The 16,762-nt window shown below is 35.8% G+C and overlaps 2 protein-coding genes and 1 pseudogene across 6 annotated transcripts; 1 reads left to right on the top strand and 2 right to left on the bottom strand.

Moving 5' to 3' along the window:
- Positions 1 to 1,044: 1,044 nt before the first annotated feature.
- LOC108225474 (CST complex subunit STN1) lies at positions 1,045 to 6,061 on the bottom strand. Of its 4 annotated transcripts, XR_010286191.1 has the most exons (3): positions 4,987 to 6,061; positions 4,150 to 4,231; positions 3,744 to 3,984 (listed from the first exon to the last, which is right to left on the bottom strand). XR_010286191.1 is itself a non-coding variant. In XM_017400346.2 (2 exons), the coding sequence occupies exons 1-2, from the start codon at positions 5,472 to 5,474 to the stop codon at positions 1,392 to 1,394; spliced, it is 507 nt and encodes a 168-aa protein (XP_017255835.1). In that variant the 5' UTR covers positions 5,475 to 6,061; the 3' UTR covers positions 1,045 to 1,391. The 4 variants fall into 4 exon arrangements, 3 of the variants coding, with proteins under 3 accessions (XP_017255835.1, XP_063938639.1, XP_063938635.1); XM_017400346.2 differs by lacking the exons at positions 3,744 to 3,984; positions 4,150 to 4,231 and adding an exon at positions 1,045 to 1,410; XM_064082569.1 differs by lacking the exons at positions 3,744 to 3,984; positions 4,150 to 4,231 and adding an exon at positions 3,025 to 3,599.
- A 918-nt stretch (positions 6,062 to 6,979) lies between these two features.
- On the bottom strand, positions 6,980 to 11,453 carry LOC108207855 (uncharacterized). Of its 2 annotated transcripts, none has more exons than XM_017378288.2 (7): positions 11,318 to 11,453; positions 10,004 to 10,110; positions 8,510 to 8,623; positions 8,146 to 8,424; positions 7,803 to 7,916; positions 7,357 to 7,429; positions 6,980 to 7,263 (listed from the first exon to the last, which is right to left on the bottom strand). In XM_017378288.2, exons 2-7 carry the CDS (start codon positions 10,064 to 10,066, stop codon positions 7,226 to 7,228), a joined length of 681 nt encoding a protein of 226 aa, XP_017233777.1. In that variant the 5' UTR covers positions 10,067 to 10,110; positions 11,318 to 11,453; the 3' UTR covers positions 6,980 to 7,225. The 2 variants fall into 2 exon arrangements, with proteins under 2 accessions (XP_017233777.1, XP_017233783.1); XM_017378294.2 differs by having other exon boundaries at positions 10,004 to 10,076.
- A 2,270-nt stretch (positions 11,454 to 13,723) lies between these two features.
- On the top strand, positions 13,724 to 16,681 carry LOC108205004 (wall-associated receptor kinase-like 8; annotated as a pseudogene).
- The last annotated feature ends 81 nt before the right edge of the window (positions 16,682 to 16,762 follow it).

Here is a 16,762-nt window from a genome sequence, read left to right as displayed (position 1 = left end):
TAATGGTTGAGTCTTCCATGTAGATTTTGGGTCTAGGAGAGATGCCTACCTCCTTTTGTAACTATGCAATCAAACAATGTGTTTGCTTGTTTGCAACTTTTGAGGGTTTTTATTTTGCTAAACCCAAGTTTTTGTCTATGGGGGCTAAAGCAATGGTCCATGGGTGGAAGGGTTTTTGTGCAATTCTTGAAAACATTTATTTCTTGTATAGTTGTCTGCAAATTTAGTAATTTGAGGTTCTTTTTGTTAAATTTAGACTTGTGCCTATGGGAGTTGAGACATAAATGGTCCTCACTATACAAGGATTCATGACCTTGGTGTAAGTGCTTAAACTTGGGAGCTGATAAATGAACAAAATTTGTAATCGCACGCCTTATTCGTCTTAACCGTTCTGCTATAAAAATCAAAATAGACTGATGTATTTGTATCATGCTCAAAATTGATAAAATATCCGCAAAATTTAATTTCTAACTCGAAGTAAAGAGACTGTTTTCGTAGAATGATATTATGTAACTACATTGTACCTTACAAGCACCATACCATATTTTGTTCCTTTGGTCTCACTTGCCGAGGAGTGATCTTGCAACCTGCAACTGCAACCAGGTATCAGGATTCGACCCGACCCGACCCGCAACCAATATCACAAAATTTGGAGCCATGAAACGTGGTTGCTTGTAAAATTATGCGTGTCCAGAAGAAAGCAGGGGTTCTTGGATTATGGCATCACTAGTGTTCAAGCACACATGCCACATGTGGGAGACCGTGTTGCATTCCCCCAAGCCAGAGTCTTGCCATATTTTATGGTCTTAGGAATCATTTACCAACATATTTTTTGGAATTAAAAAATTGTTGTTAGATCTTACTTCTGCGAGAGATCAAGTCGTGCATTTTTAGTTCATATTTGTAAATTGTATCATGTTCTTTATTATAACATGGATACTGTAAGCTGTAAAGCACTGGGATACAACATGTGACATTGTTATCACCGTCTTCTTAGATCATGGTTTTGAACCAGGTATCCCGGCCAACAATATGTTTCTCGAACATTATATATTCATAAAAATATACTTTTAAAATTTTAGATGAATTGAGAATGATATCAGAGCTCAAGTTTGACGGAGGTCTTAGGTTCGACTCTCCATCACTCCCAATATTTTTACAATACAACATGGACGGTGGACACGAAGGCATTAACTGTTCCACACTTCAACCCAAAAACTAGGATTTCGAGTTCGGAAACATAATTTGCACTAAGTGCACTTCTTTGAGACTCCGGAATAATAGTTCTCTATTGAAACTTCAACCCCACTCTTCATAGAGCATTCCGTCGGTTCGATTCGCCGAGAAATATATTACGATATCCCAGTTTACAGCACAGGTTGAATGCTACGTTATCCACATGAGTATAATCTGAGCAAAAGATGCACAAATTTAATTTAAAATATGTAGATATGGTTGGTTAGAATAATATCGGATCACGTCCACGTGGGGCGTGTTGTTGAGGAAGATGAAAATGGAGCATTTAACTTTGGAAGCCTTCAAGTTTACAGCTATAACATTCTTTATGGTCTTTGAATGTGAGTTAAAAAGGGGATAAACTTGCAGACTAAGAAATTATTGAAATGAAAAGGGAATAAATATTATACATAAAGATGTGGGTCTTGCAACTTATCTTATCCAAAATAGTTCGGTAGGACTAGGAGAACTACAAATTACAATGACATAAATATTACACTTTCATGCAAAGCACCTCCTTCACATGATCATATAGATTAAAAATGAGATTCCCGAAACACTCGGGGCGTTTCATTCATGATTAAAGAGCCCGATTAACGAGAATCAGAATCTCAAACTCATCTGTTGATGTTTGGATTAGCGATGAGCGCAATAGTGAGGCACAAGGCAGTCAAAGGAGAGATTGACTTGTACTTTGAGTTATAAGTACCTTCTGATGGAGGTAATAGGGTTTCTTTTTTTTGCTTTTCAGTGCTCCATCTCCCTGAGCCCTCTCTTCTTTTAACTTCCTTGTCATAGATTTCACACCCATTTTTAGGGGCATTTTCTGGGCTTTATTGTCTTTAAATCAACCTTTATTTCTCATCACAAATTTAAAACACAACCAAACCCCCAGATTTTGACCATTACATGTCTCCAGCATACAGACATGGTTTATGAATGTGTCTGACACCTAGAATCATGAATATTGAGTATGGACCAAAATTAAATTTAATTATTTTAAAAATATCCAGCACTTGATAGAGATTTATCTCTCTTTTTGGGCCATTATTAATCTGCTATCTATTTTGGTGTATATATAAATTAAATACAAATAATTTTACTTGGTAAAAGGAAACAGAGATACAAGTAAGAAGCAAGCAATGAATAAATAGATGAATAGACCTTGATTACATTGATGGGAAGCTTTTTCACGGGGGTTGCAAAATTTACCATAAAACCCTATATTTAATTTCTGAGGTTCATTGCAATTTAAGATGGTTGACAGTGGCAAAGATCATATCAATGTCTTTCTTTCTTGCCCTCTTACATTTTTCTGTAACTCAGTCTCTGCTCCTCATATCACTTCCCATGCACGTTTCCCCATCATCTCATTAATAACTCTCCCCTTCTCATTTATTTTGCTACTCTTCTGTCACTATTTAGTTTTTTCTCCGATCTACCACAAGTATCTTCCAATCCAGATCACCCACTTGCAGTAATAATCGAGATGAAATGTAAGGAGACCTTACCGGAAGTAAATAGTTTGTCTCTGTAGGCGCCCTATTTTTAGTATTCTAGAAGATTTCTATCGATTAGTGTTGTAAAAAACGGTAATCAGACTTAATTGGCGAAGACACAGGACAAGATTTAATCAGTTCGGCGATCTACGAGACAGATATTAATCGTGATTAATCACCGACTTTTAGTACAATGGTGTCAATACAGGAAAAAGAAAAGATATACTAGAAATATAGGAAGGAAATAGTAATAGTGGGATAGGCTAACTATGTACCTGGTACAGCAGAGAGTCTGAAGGGCAAACTAGTGAAACAATTGAACTATGTTGTTTACCCACCAGTAATAAAAAGTCCACCCACGGACTTGTATAATATAGTATTCCTTTTGTTTCTAGAAAGGAAAAAAGTTCTTGCCATAAGCTTTAGAGGTAAATATGTCCAAGATACATGTCATGCAGATCTCAGTAAACACAGACAAGTACATTAGTAAAATACTACTCTAGTCAGTACTAGGCAGCACATGTAACTCATATGTGTGCTTATTGATTATGGTCAGGTTCTTGTGTGGAAGTGATTGCATCATCACCTGTATGATTCATAGCAAAGAAGGCACCACATCCAAACTAAGGGTAACAAATGAAGCACACAAGAATAATGCTCCATGATTCCATGATACTTATAATTGCAAAAACAAACTGAGAATTTTTACGGATACCAGAATGGTAGAATGTACACGGTAAATGTTATTGTATTGATTAACTCGAGGCAATATGCAGCCAGATTATGTGCCTCATTTGTCAGCATCCGGTGCTGCAAATTCAGTTGATTTCGAATGAACCAGAATAGTGTCCAACCACTCATGAGCTAGTGAAAAAGGTAGACATATATACATCAATGATCCATTAATATAAGCCCAATGCAGCAACAATATTCTAACTACCTCACAATATTTAACTAGAAACACAACTTTACCACTACAAGAGATTTAAGCTCGACCTAGGCCATGGCTTTATAATAACTATGGATCAAACTTATCAATTTTAATGTTCAGTGCTAATAATATAGATTTAGCTACATGACTTACCTGATGTCCAGTACTAGGAACATTCAGTTCCACAACATTTTCCAGGGTTCGTTAGATAAACTGTTTGTGTTTCTGGACAGACCTTTACCACATATCCCATTGTCGGTTGTCGATATTCTATGAATTAGAACTGGCTAGTGGCTACAGTATGGATTTTACACAGTCCTGAAAGATACAGAACACAAGGATACATGGCCAACACAAACTTGTATGATAAATCAATATTCCTATTATGGTTAAAACTCGACCAATATTACTTAAAATGCAGAAACTGTTTTTCTCAGGCTACACATTAAAGTAATGTTGCCCCCTTCTGTCGAAATAACTCACCTATTTTCTCAGGCTACCATGGTCTTTAGCAAAGACATAAAGAGCAGCTCCTTGCCTCCTTGTTCCCACAACCTACACAGCTCTGTCGTTTCACAACAGCTTCAATTCCATTATATACTGGTATTACCTCTCTTTCCGACTTGTTCAGTTAAATATGTAAATTATAAAAAAATTGCCTATTCTTTTTTCAAGGTGCATACCATATTCAACATATTAGGTCCTTGTTTATCTCAATGTTCTCTGGATCATCTACTTAGAGCAATAAAAGTATTTAAAACAGCTACTGTTGAGTTCACAAGATTAACTATTAAATCCAATGAGAATTGTTTGTCATTCTTTCACTGGAAAAGAAGAAAGATTACAAGTATCTATACTAGTCTTGTTTGTGACCAAGTCTTAACTTAACCACTCAGAAAAATTATCAGTATCTAACAAACTATACTTTGACATTAACATAACCAATTAGGTAGCTCATCATATTCAATCATTCATGGCAGCTATGCCATAACTTTCTCAAATTGTGCATTTTTCTCGTGTTCTCTTTTGTGTGTGCAATCCCTCGATACAGCCCCACCACACCATCTTAAATAATCAACAATGCTACAATGGTCAACTCAAGCCTTAGTAATACACATCCAAATTTAAGTGCCATAAATTGTCGCCAATTATTAGACAATTCACAATCTAAATATTATCCAATACCAATTCCATTAATTTACTGATCGTATGTCACAGTACTACAAATCACCGGCTGCAATACAATAAACTATTCCAATTTCTCGTTCATATGCAAATATCAATCTTTACTTGATTCATAAAAAACAATACGCAATTTACCTAGAACAAGGCGAAACATTGTAGCATTTCCACGCTAACTTAACACACTGCAACCAATGCAAAATCTCCGCATTAGGATCCCTCTCGACACCAACATCAGCAACCGTGATCTGAACAACCCCTCGATAACCACTAATCCTTCCACGGACACGGGCAACAACTCCAACCTGGACTAGAGAAGCCAAAGAAGCGGCCAGCTGAGCAATCTGTCGAACATCTGTGGGGCTACGACGCGTAAAATAGGGGGAATTGGAGTGATTGAGCCAGAGAATGCAGGGAATGCAGCCAGTGCCGTCGTCAATAGTGAAGCGGAGAAATTTGCCGGGCTTGAGGTCCCGGGAGGTGATTGTGCCCACTGTTTCGGCCCGCGAGAGAGGGGAGGGAGTGGCGGAGCGAGAGAAGAGGGAGGGGTCGGATGGGAGGGGAGTGAGGGCGTTGAAGTCGGAGGCTAGGAGCTTCACATGGGTGTTGATCAGGGTGGTTTCCATGGGGATGATCAGAGGCAAACAATTTGGCGGGAGATTACTGGGGGTTGTGAGAATTATTCAAAAATTCAGAGAGTTATTGAGCGGAAGAAGATAATTATGAGGAATAATAATCGACACTAACACAACACGAATTCAATTCGATTCATAACACGTGAATTTGATTCAGATTATAACACAATGAACATATATGAATCTGAAAATCCGATTTATAACATAATCGAGAGAGTTAAATCTCGAGAATGATATAAGAATGACCTATTGAAATTTTATTTTGTAAAAACAAAAATTCTATAGAATGTTTATAATATATATCCGACCGACGGGGGGAAAAGTTTTCGGATAAGAGAAATTCTAAAACAAACAAAAATTTAGGATCAAGAATATCCGGCATAAAAAAAGTCGGAACATTCACGTATAGGGTAATGATTTGGCACAATCTCAATGATGAAACAAGTCATAAAACATCTTTTTTGCAGAAACATAGAGCTGCTTTGTTTATTTCAATTGATAATATTCAACAGTTTGCTTCATGTATCTGGATGAACCGAGGCTCCTGAGAATAATATTCGTTCAAACATTTTGCATCACGTTCTGTAGTTTCGTTGCATATACAAGATTAGAAGCAAAAAAAAAAACAACTAAAATTCCCAAATATTAAAATTAAAGTACTTATTTTATACTGAATAAACTAGGGATGGCAAAATAATCCGATCCGACGGATACCCGATCCGAAACCCGAATTTTTGGATATACCGAACCCGAATTTTTGGATTTGGATTTGGATATGGATTTGATTTTTGTACCCGAAATTTTTTGGATTTGGATATGGATATGACCTCTACCGATCCGAAACCCGATCCGAAACCCGAAATCCTATCCGAACCCGATCCGAACCCGAAACCCGAAAAAAACCCGAATAATATATATATATATATATATATATATATATATATATATATATATATATATATTATAAATAATTTAATATGAATGTGTGTCTGTGTCTGTATATATAACATATTTATTTTTAATTATTTGGATGAATGTAATATAATACTCTCAATATCAATAGACTAGGTTAAAGGAATAAGGGTTTCTATTTAAGACAAATACTTCATTAATAATATATTGTATAAAATATATTGTATATTGGTAATAATGAAAATTAATATGGTTTAAGTTTATATTATTCTAATTTAAACCAATAGAATCCAATCCAATAATCTTAATTTTGAAAAAAAAATACTTAATTATCATAGTTCAGACAGGTTTATAATTTTTAATTTTTTTTAAAGATATCCGGTTGAAACCCGAATCCGATCCGAAACCCGAAAAAACCCGACGGATTGGATTTGGATTTTACATTTTAATATCCAAACCCGAACCCGATCCGATCCGAAATATAACGGATTGGATATGGATTTCATGAAACCCGACCCGATCCGACCCGATTGCCATCCCTAGAATAAACCAACTGCAACAAGGTTCTACAATGATGATTCAGATTTCAGAACACAAAGGAACATTTCTAACATACATCCACTTATGAAGAAAGTTTGAGTATACAAATGCATAGTTGATTCCAAGAAGGATGCTACCAAGTCCCCGCGTTTAAAAAAAATGGAGAATCGAGGTCAATAGATAAGTATACATAAAGAGAGCTACAAGAAATTTAACTGTAAATAAGAATAACATTCTGTCAGCTTGCAGTAGCCAGTACATAATGCCGAGGTGATTAACAAAGCAATCCCTTAACCAATCATCGTTCTCTTCCTACCCCTTTGTCTCACTGAAAACAAGAATTCGGTTATACAATGTGGATTTAAACAATACATGATATATAATCAAACTTGAAAATAACCTTAAGGTCTGAAGACAATACCTTCACCAAGCTTATTTAATGTTGAGCACCATTGCCTTGATGATTTCCTATACGCAGCGAGTATTTTCTCCATCTAATCAAATGTAAAGACCACAATAAGATCATTAACATATTCTCCTGTTTAAATGTCATTGCACAACTGCTGTAAAAAAGAGGCAATATTTCTTCACAAAAGTGTGCATTCAGATGAATACCAATTTCAGCATATCATAATCTTAACAATTTAGGCTTTATGATGAACACTATTGTTTTACCTATTTTATACTCAACAGATCCATGCTTCAATTTAAAATTATAAAAGAGAACTTCCAATTTAAACTCTAACCGGTCACATTGAAGTATAAAGATGGATTCACTTGAAGTTTAGATAACAAAACATCAGTCAACTTGCTGTTTTTTGAACTCCTTTTCTTCATTGAATTCAGCAAAGTTGAGAGCAGGCTTACCACATTTCCACATGAAGAATGCATTGATAGCAATGCTCGCTCAAGTACATACAGATCTACGGCTCTATCTTCAGGAAGTGCTGACGTAAAGCTCAGACCAAAGTCAATAAGAACCTGAATAAAGACTACAAACTAGCTTTAATATATAAGAAACTCGCCTCTAGAACAGACAAGAAAATCAGCAGCAAACAATCAAGGGGATAAGCCAACCTAAACAAACACCTGCCCTTTAACCGAAGTCATCCTATTCCCACTCTACCCCATTCTTAAGAACGAAAAATGACATGAAAATACAGATAACTAAAAGAATTTGACAGAATGCAATTGCACATAAAGGACCCACCAGTTGATTGGTACTACTACGGATTAACATGTTTGATGTGGTCAAATCACCATGAGCAAGGCCACCATCATGAAGCTTTCCAATGGCATGACCAATCTGCATTGCTATATCATCCATTTTCTCTTCAATGACGCCATGTATCCCAAATTCGAGAAAGACATCTTTAACAGAGGGACCCTCCACATATTCAAATGTCAAGGTTTTCAAAACAGGGTCCACTGCATAAAGAACAGGAGTAGGAACTCCAAGTCGCCTAGCTTTTGCTATGCACCTAGCCTCCTGATCAATTAAAGCATAGAAAGCAACTAAACTATTAGTTACATCAGAAAAGATTGCTAGTGTAAAACTGATTTATTTAACTAACCGCATTCAATCGTTTCTGTGTCAGCTTGGAATCAAGAGTTGGATGCCTATACTTCTTTGAAAACCGTTCTTTCACAATGGATCTCCGCCCAACAAATTGCGACTCAAAAACTCTCTGGGAAGTAATAAGAGAACTTTATGTTAAAATTTATAAGTCAAATGATCATGTATGGCTTTGTAGTTGGAAGTACACTATTTGTCGTTTTTTTAATACTAGATAATGCCTAATCTAGAAAGCAGGGATACTCCAAAGAGGAGAAGAACTGCGAATGGGACACGCGGGGGTGCGGGGGTGCGGCGGAGTGCGGCGGGATACGCCACGTGGCGTATCGGTGGAGGCAGCGAGGGGGATACGCGGGGGTGCGGGAATGGGGGTGCGGGAATGGCACGATTTGTAATTTTGAACAACTTTTTTTTAAAAATAAAAACTTAAAATAACCTGGTCAAATGAAAAGAAAAGACGGGTCTGGGTCAAAATTAGGTTTTTGTACGAGAGAGAACAGAGGCGGCGACTCCAGCGATACTTCAATCATCGATCTTCAATCAAATCGACTCCAGCTCAACTTCAATCATCAATCTTCAATCAAATCAAGATCTCCAGCTCAACTATTTCGTTTGGTAAGTGTGTTTTTGTATATCTACTCGTGTGTATGTATATATAATTGCTCGTGTGTGTGTATATTTATATCTCTGGTATGGTATGATTGATTAATTGGTGATTTGGGGTTATGTGGTATACTGGTATTAGTATATATCTCTGATACGTTTTGATTTTTGAATTTTAAAAGATTTGGTTTGTTATATATGGAAGATTTGATTTGGTTGGTTATAAATGGTAAATTGCAATAATTTAGGAACTGTTATACGGCTTGATTTGATTCGGTTGGTTGTATTAATATTAATTGCTTGTAATCTTATTCAGTAATGGAGTTCATGTCAAACTCGGCTACAACTACAAGTTCATGTCCACACCAATCTCCGGCTCCTTTCTAGAAAGAGTGATCAATACATTAAGGGAGAGACCAAGTTGTGGGATATAGGAGGTGATCGTTTTGATCCACTTGATGGTGCCGAAGAGCTCGAGATTGCTAGTCTTTCTCTTGACGAGCCGGAGATGGAAGCCATGATTATGCTCGATTGAATCACTTAAATTGCACTAGTTATTTATGTGTTTTAGTTATCAAGACTTAAGGATGATTAATTTAGTTATTCCACTATTTTGTTCTACTTAAATGCATCTTATGTATTATTTATATATATATAAATAATATTTTTATTATTTTAATATTTGCCGTATCCCCCCGTATCCGTATCCCCATATTTTGGAATTTGACGAATTCCCGTATCCCCGTACCGCGCACCCGCACTCCCGCACCCGCACTCGTGCTTCCTAGTGCCTAATTAATAAGGCTTATACAAGAGAAAAGAGACATACTTCCACATAGGTAGCAACTAAAACAAAACAGAGAAAGTCAATAGTTCGAGTCTAACTTACAGCTTCAGCTCCTTGCTTCACCAGAATTAGGGAGTCTTCGTTTATATCGGTCATGATCTCCATATAATTTTCCCTGCTAACAAAATTGATCTGATCATACGACCAAACTGCATCATCGCCAAAAAAATTAAAATGACTCAAAGCTCCATGTACACGTAACAATACTTGTGATTTAATATCACAAATATAATGCAGCTTATGTAGCATGCTTATACAGATACTAAAAACTCTCCCTATTGATATCCCTTACAAGATAAAATGCCTTCAAGTGAGCTTTACACACAGAGAATATATCTATGTTTATAAGCATGTGTACCTATCAGATCAACTCAACATTACCTCCCTTCCCACTACTACAATTTTACGGATTTTCATCCCTTTATTACTGTCATTACTCCCTACTAGCTACAATTTTACTCATAAGTCATAACTAGTTTACAATTTTATGAATATTTCATCTCTATATTACTGTAATTACTCACTAGTCACTACTAGCTACAATTTTACTCATAACTAGTTTACAATTCTACGAATGTTTCATCTCTATATTACTGTCATTACTCCCTACCAGTGGCGGAGCCAGACAAAATATTCAAGGGGGGCACTTTTAATTTTTCGATTATTCTCAAAATATGTTACTTAATTAGTTTTACAAATCCGAACAGCAACTACTACAAACTGGAACAAACAGACCTGGCTAAACATCCTAGCCTTCAAATCTTATTTAAAAACCAACCTACTACCACAACTGATTTAAACATACAAATCCTAGAGAAGCATGACCATGCTCAAACTACTGCTAGAACTGAAATAGACTGAAGTTGAGATGATTTCATGAAGAGATTTAATAATTTATCCGGGACACAAATGACAAAACATACGAGTATTACTAATATGTGGGGCCCACAAAGGGAAACCTGTGGGGGCACGTGTCCCCCCAGGCCCCAGTGTGGCACCGCCACTACTCCCTACTAGCTACAATTTTACTCATTACTAGTTACAATTTTACGAATATCTCATCTCTATATTACTGTGATTACTCACTACTAGCTCCAATTTTACTCATTACTAGTTACAATTTTACAAATATTTCATCGCTACATTAATGTCATTATTCATTACTAGCTTGACAATTAGTAGATGCTGAAAAACATACAATATTTCTTAATTAAGGATTCATACATAGAAACCGAACTATTTTGTATTAGCAAAATCAAATAATTTGAATTTAGTATTTCACAAATTACAGGACTGTTGAATATCCATTGATGGGGGAAACAAATACAATAGATACGTTGTTACATACATACATACCTGATTGAGGTCTTGAGAGTGTCTGCAGACTTCTTGCCTGCTGCTTGTGTAATGCAGCTTATTTTTCAATTAGGGTTTGCCGCTTTAGCCAATAGGAAAGTATTTTTATTAGGAAAGTGATACACTTCGATAAGCTTCTTTTTAGTATTTTAAATTATTTTTATTTTCTGGACATTTTTGGGAAAAAAAAAAGTAGAGAGGTGCTTCTTTTACGTTTTTGAAACTAAAAGCTGTAAGTGATAAATATTATTTTTTTCGTTTTTTAAATGATTTATATTTATTACATTATGAAAATTTTAAATTTTTAATGTATAATAAAATTTATTTATTAATAGAATTTATTTTATATCCATTATTTTATTTATTATGAATTTATAAATTTAAATTACTAACTACTCAGTTGACTTTTACTCAAAAAAAACTACTCAGTTGACTTATCAATTAAATTATCCAAACACTTTTAATAACCTGCTAGCTTAGAGCATCTCCAACCATGAAGACCCCTTAGCTAAAATCCTAGTTGTCATACCAAAAATAATAATTATAACCAATGGCTTCAAAAATTTACGCTTCAACTATTCCCACCTGTTATCTATAATTATAGCCAACCTCCTACGGATGATTATATTTGTCGATCCGCTACAGGTCTGTAAGAAAATCTGTTGGAAAATTACACATCACTTATTACCGTATTAAAATGATATATTCTATTTATAACAATCCAAAATATTAATAACATACTATTTTTAAATTATCACCAACCAATATAGTTAATACCATCGAAGCAAAATGTCTTACAGGTTCAATAAATTTTACATAATATCTTACAGGTCCATTGGAGATGCTCTAACATGTGCTATGCACGAGTTATTTATAACGTTTGTAATTTTATCATTTATATTGTAATTTTAACAGAAATAGAAACTGATTATACTGACGGAATTTTTAAATATCTTGACTTAATTGATAATAAAAAATTTTAACAAAACACATTATATATCAAGGAAATTGTTATATATTAAGCATACCGGTTGAATAATATTGACCGACGGATAAAATTGGGAGCAATACAATTATTAATATTTCATTTCTAATAGAATAATAATAACAATAATATCCTTGGCTCTCTCTTCAACTCGTAGAGAAAATTTTCAATCTCATCTTCTTCATGAAGCTCAGAGCCTGAGCACGGTTGGATAGCCTAGTGGTTAAGGGCTTATCCTCTGTCGTCCCAGGTCTTGGGTTCGACCCTGGCTCATCTCGAGAATATCTTAGAACAGATACTCATTTGTAAGGCTATAAGCCATATTTGTCAAAAAATGAAGCTCAGAGCCTTAGAGCAACTCCAATGCAATGCTATACTTGGTTCTATTGCTATATTATAGTATCAAAAGTAAAAAAACTCAACTCCAAAGGGGTGCTATATTTGGATGCATCCATGCATAGATGCATCCTTAGTTCTATATTTGAAACCAAAGATGGATCCATCCATGTTGCCACATCATCAATAACTAGAAATTGGAAACTAGTTAATGAGTTAATGAGTTGGGTAAAAGTTAATGAGTTGGTTCTATATAGAAGTTAGGTAAAAGTTAATGAGTTGGTTAAATTTGAAACTAGTTATAAAACTTAGCATTGGAGTGCAAGTTTTATTTTAGCACCAAAAAACACTTTTTGGTGCTATATTATAGCAATAGCAATATATATATAGCATCTAGCATTGGACTTGCTACTGTTGTTTAGCCCTTTTGTTCATTTCAAACTGCATCTTCAGGTATGATCTTGCAGACTAACAAAATGGCATCTCATGATTCATGAAGTTGGTTTCTGTACACATTCTGTTTATAAATGACTGTCCGGGCAAAACAAAGGCTTCAGCCATCACTCTTCAGGTTATGTAATTAACTGCTGAGAAACGAATCTTACAATTTTACTTTACATAATAAGAAACTAAAATCTCTGATAATTCTGTCGTCAAACAGTTAAGCATGTAGTCGATCAACATAATAATTGTGAGTCGGATAATTTTAACAAAGACATGAGTCATTTGCTTACAAATCTTTTGGAACTTGTAAGAATCAAGTTGACATGAGTTTTCTGATATAAATTATGAGTTTTTGTTTTTTAAGTAGTTCTCAAACAAGTTGGTATCGTTCAGTTCTCGCTGTCAAGATCAAGTTGGAGTCTGACTGAACATGTTAAATAATCAAAGTCAGACTAAATGAAGTTATCACACTACTTATAAAACAATTAACACAAGCAAGCATATAAAAACAATATACATTTTGAGAAAAGTACATTCTCCTGCGTGTTGTAAGATAATTGCCCAGAAAATTTATCTTACTATTTTTTAACATAGCGTGAAGCACGACTAAAGTTGTGTTTTGTTCATGGTTCTCTAAGCCCTGTTAACGGACGGGTTTGAGTTAACAATTTTACCTTATGCAAAGGGAATCTCATTTCCACTTGGTGGGTGAATCATTCCTTCTGTACTGTTTAAAGATTGTTATCTTATACTCCTCATTCCCATTCGGGATTATGATTCTCACCTACCATCCAAATGCCCCTTTTATTATAACAGTTGACTTCTTCATAGAACATAGAAATTTCCCTACATATAAATGTGGCAAATGCCTAAACAAATTTAGATGTGCTATACATTTATCAAAAATGAATAGGAGGATGGCAAAGATGGCTATACGATTACTGCTACACCTAAAAATACTATCCCTGTTAACACAAGATGCTTCTGCTCAAGAAAGTTCTGTTGCAAAGCCTGAATGTCAAGAAAAATGTGGCAATGTTACAATTTCGTAGCCATTCGGAATTGGAACCAATTGTTCAGCTGACCCGAGGTTCGAGATAGATTGCCATGGCAATCCCCCAAGACCTTATCTTTATCACGACGTTCTTGAGGTTCTCAACATATCAGTAACCACAGGCACGCTTGACGTCAACTATACAGTTTTCGAAGACTGTGATACCAATGGAAGTCGAACTGAGAGAGTAACATCTATATTTCGCCCATTTTCATTCTCAGCAACTCGAAATCGGTTCACTGCAATGGGATGCGGCAATCTTGCTCTAATGACCACATTAGGGTCGAATGTCCATGCATGTCATTCTGCAATACTAGTGGATCAGAAAACAGTTGTTACGGCATAAACTGCTGTCAGTCTATAATTCCTCCAGAACTGTGGAATTTCACCACATCTTTAATGAGCATAAATGATACTAGTAGTATTGATGATAAAGGTTGCAGGTATGCATTCATTGCAAATCAGATTTGGTTCAGGAACTTAGGAGACAACAACATAGTCAAAACTATGGGTCATGTTCCTGCTGTTCTAGATTGGAGACTTGGAGAGTACTGTCGCGCAGTCAGAAACACCAATGACTCCGGAGACAGCTATTTGTGTGGAAATAATACTGAGTGCAGGAGTCTAAGCTTGTGTTCTTGCAAGGATGGCTATGAAGGGAATCCTTATTTGCCCAATGGATGTCAAGGTAATATATTTATAAAAATAAATTTGGATTATGTTCAGGAACGTGTATTTCATTTCAAATTTTGAATTTCAAATGACATGATTTGAGACGTCATTTCAAATTCTCAGCTTTATACTAGCATTTGAATGTCCTGGATTACAAATGAAATTCAAATCCAATTTTTTTTTTTTTTTTTGTATCCAAACATGTAATTTTATCAAATCCAGAATTTCAAATGAAATCCAAGTTTCCAAACAGACCATGAGCTTTCCTGCAAGTAGATACATGATCTCATTCACTCAGTCCAACTCACATATATCTGACAAATCTTTTCATGATAGATATCGACGAGTGTGCAGTACCCAACGGATGTGAGCAGATCTGTCAAAATACGCCAGGAAGCTACAATTGCTTATGCAATCATGGGTATGAAGCTATTGCACATAAGTGCATCGATGTATCCAACGTGAAGAAAGCTCCCATAATCTTAGCAATAGGTATGTGCTTAAGATGTCACAGAACGGTTTCTGACTCCATTTACGTTCCTGATCTCTTTCATATTGATCTCTACTGCAGCTACTTGTGGTGGTCTAGGAGTGCTATTGATATCGGCAGCTACATGGTGGTTGTGCAAAGTAGTGAAACGAAGAAAAACACGAAAACTCAAGGCTGAAAATTTTGAGAGAAACGGTGGTCTGCTATTACATCAGCAAGTGTCCTCTAGTGAAGGTAATGTCGACACAACAAAGCTGTTCACTTCGAATGAGCTGGAGACAGCAACTGACCACTATATCACGGATCGAATCCTCGGGCAAGGAGGACAAGGAACCGTCTATAAAGGAATGTTGACAGATGGAAGAATAGTAGCCGTGAAGAAGTCCAAGATAGAAGATGAAAGCAAGCAGGAACAATTTATAAACGAGGTTGTACTTTTGTCGAAAATAAACCACCGAAATATAGTAAAGTTACATGGATGCTGCTTGGAGACTGATGTCCCTTTACTGGTTTACGAGTTCATACCGAATGGAACACTTTTCGAGTACATTCATGACTACAGTGAAGACTTTCCACTTACATGGGATCTCCGTGTCCGTGTCGCTATAGAAATTGCAGGAGCTCTCTTCTATCTACACTCAGCTGCATCGATTCCAATATATCATCGCGATATCAAGTCTTCAAATATACTTTTAGATGTAAAGTATAGAGCAAAAATGGCAGACTTTGGAACTTCCAAGTCGATAGCTATTGATCAAACTCACCTGACAACACGAGTGCAAGGTACATTTGGTTACTTGGATCCAGAGTACTTCCAGTCTAGTCAATATACGGATAAAAGTGATGTTTATAGCTTCGGGGTAGTTCTTGTTGAGCTCTTGACAGGACAAAAGCCAAGTATGGCGCCTAGAGCTCAAGACGAGGGACGAAGTCTGGCAACACATTTCATAGAGACAATGAAAGAGAACCGAATATTTGACATTATTGATCCCCAAGTTGCCAAAGAGGGTCCGAGAGAAGAGATCACAACATTTGCTAACATCGCGTATAGATGCTTGAACTTGAGCGGCAGAAAAAGGCCTACGATGAAACAAGTTGCAGCAGAGCTGGAGAACATTAACTTGTCAAACAGATTTGCTAGTGATGAACAGCACTATGAAGAGATTGATTATCCGGTGAATTATCTGAATGGGCTTTGGGAGCTTACTTCAGCTTCTATGAGCTCTTCTGCAAGTACAAGTGTCAAGGTTGATACAGAGCCTTTTATTCCAAAATATTAAGGCCAGAATGCAAAATGAAACACATTGGTACCATAGTTAGGACGCTTGTATAAACTGTATTTGTGATTTGAACGTCAGCTATATGTATTAATATTTATATTTGCAACCAATGTAATGATTTCATGTTTTAAATAGGAATTAATTCAATAATAAAAAATCATACGACATCTACAAAAATAATCGA

The sequence above is a fragment of the Daucus carota genome, chromosome 1, assembly GCF_001625215.2.
Source record: "Daucus carota subsp. sativus chromosome 1, DH1 v3.0, whole genome shotgun sequence".
In the NCBI taxonomy this organism is placed as follows: domain Eukaryota; kingdom Viridiplantae; phylum Streptophyta; class Magnoliopsida; order Apiales; family Apiaceae; genus Daucus; species Daucus carota.
This window is presented reverse-complemented; position numbering and strand designations above follow the sequence as displayed.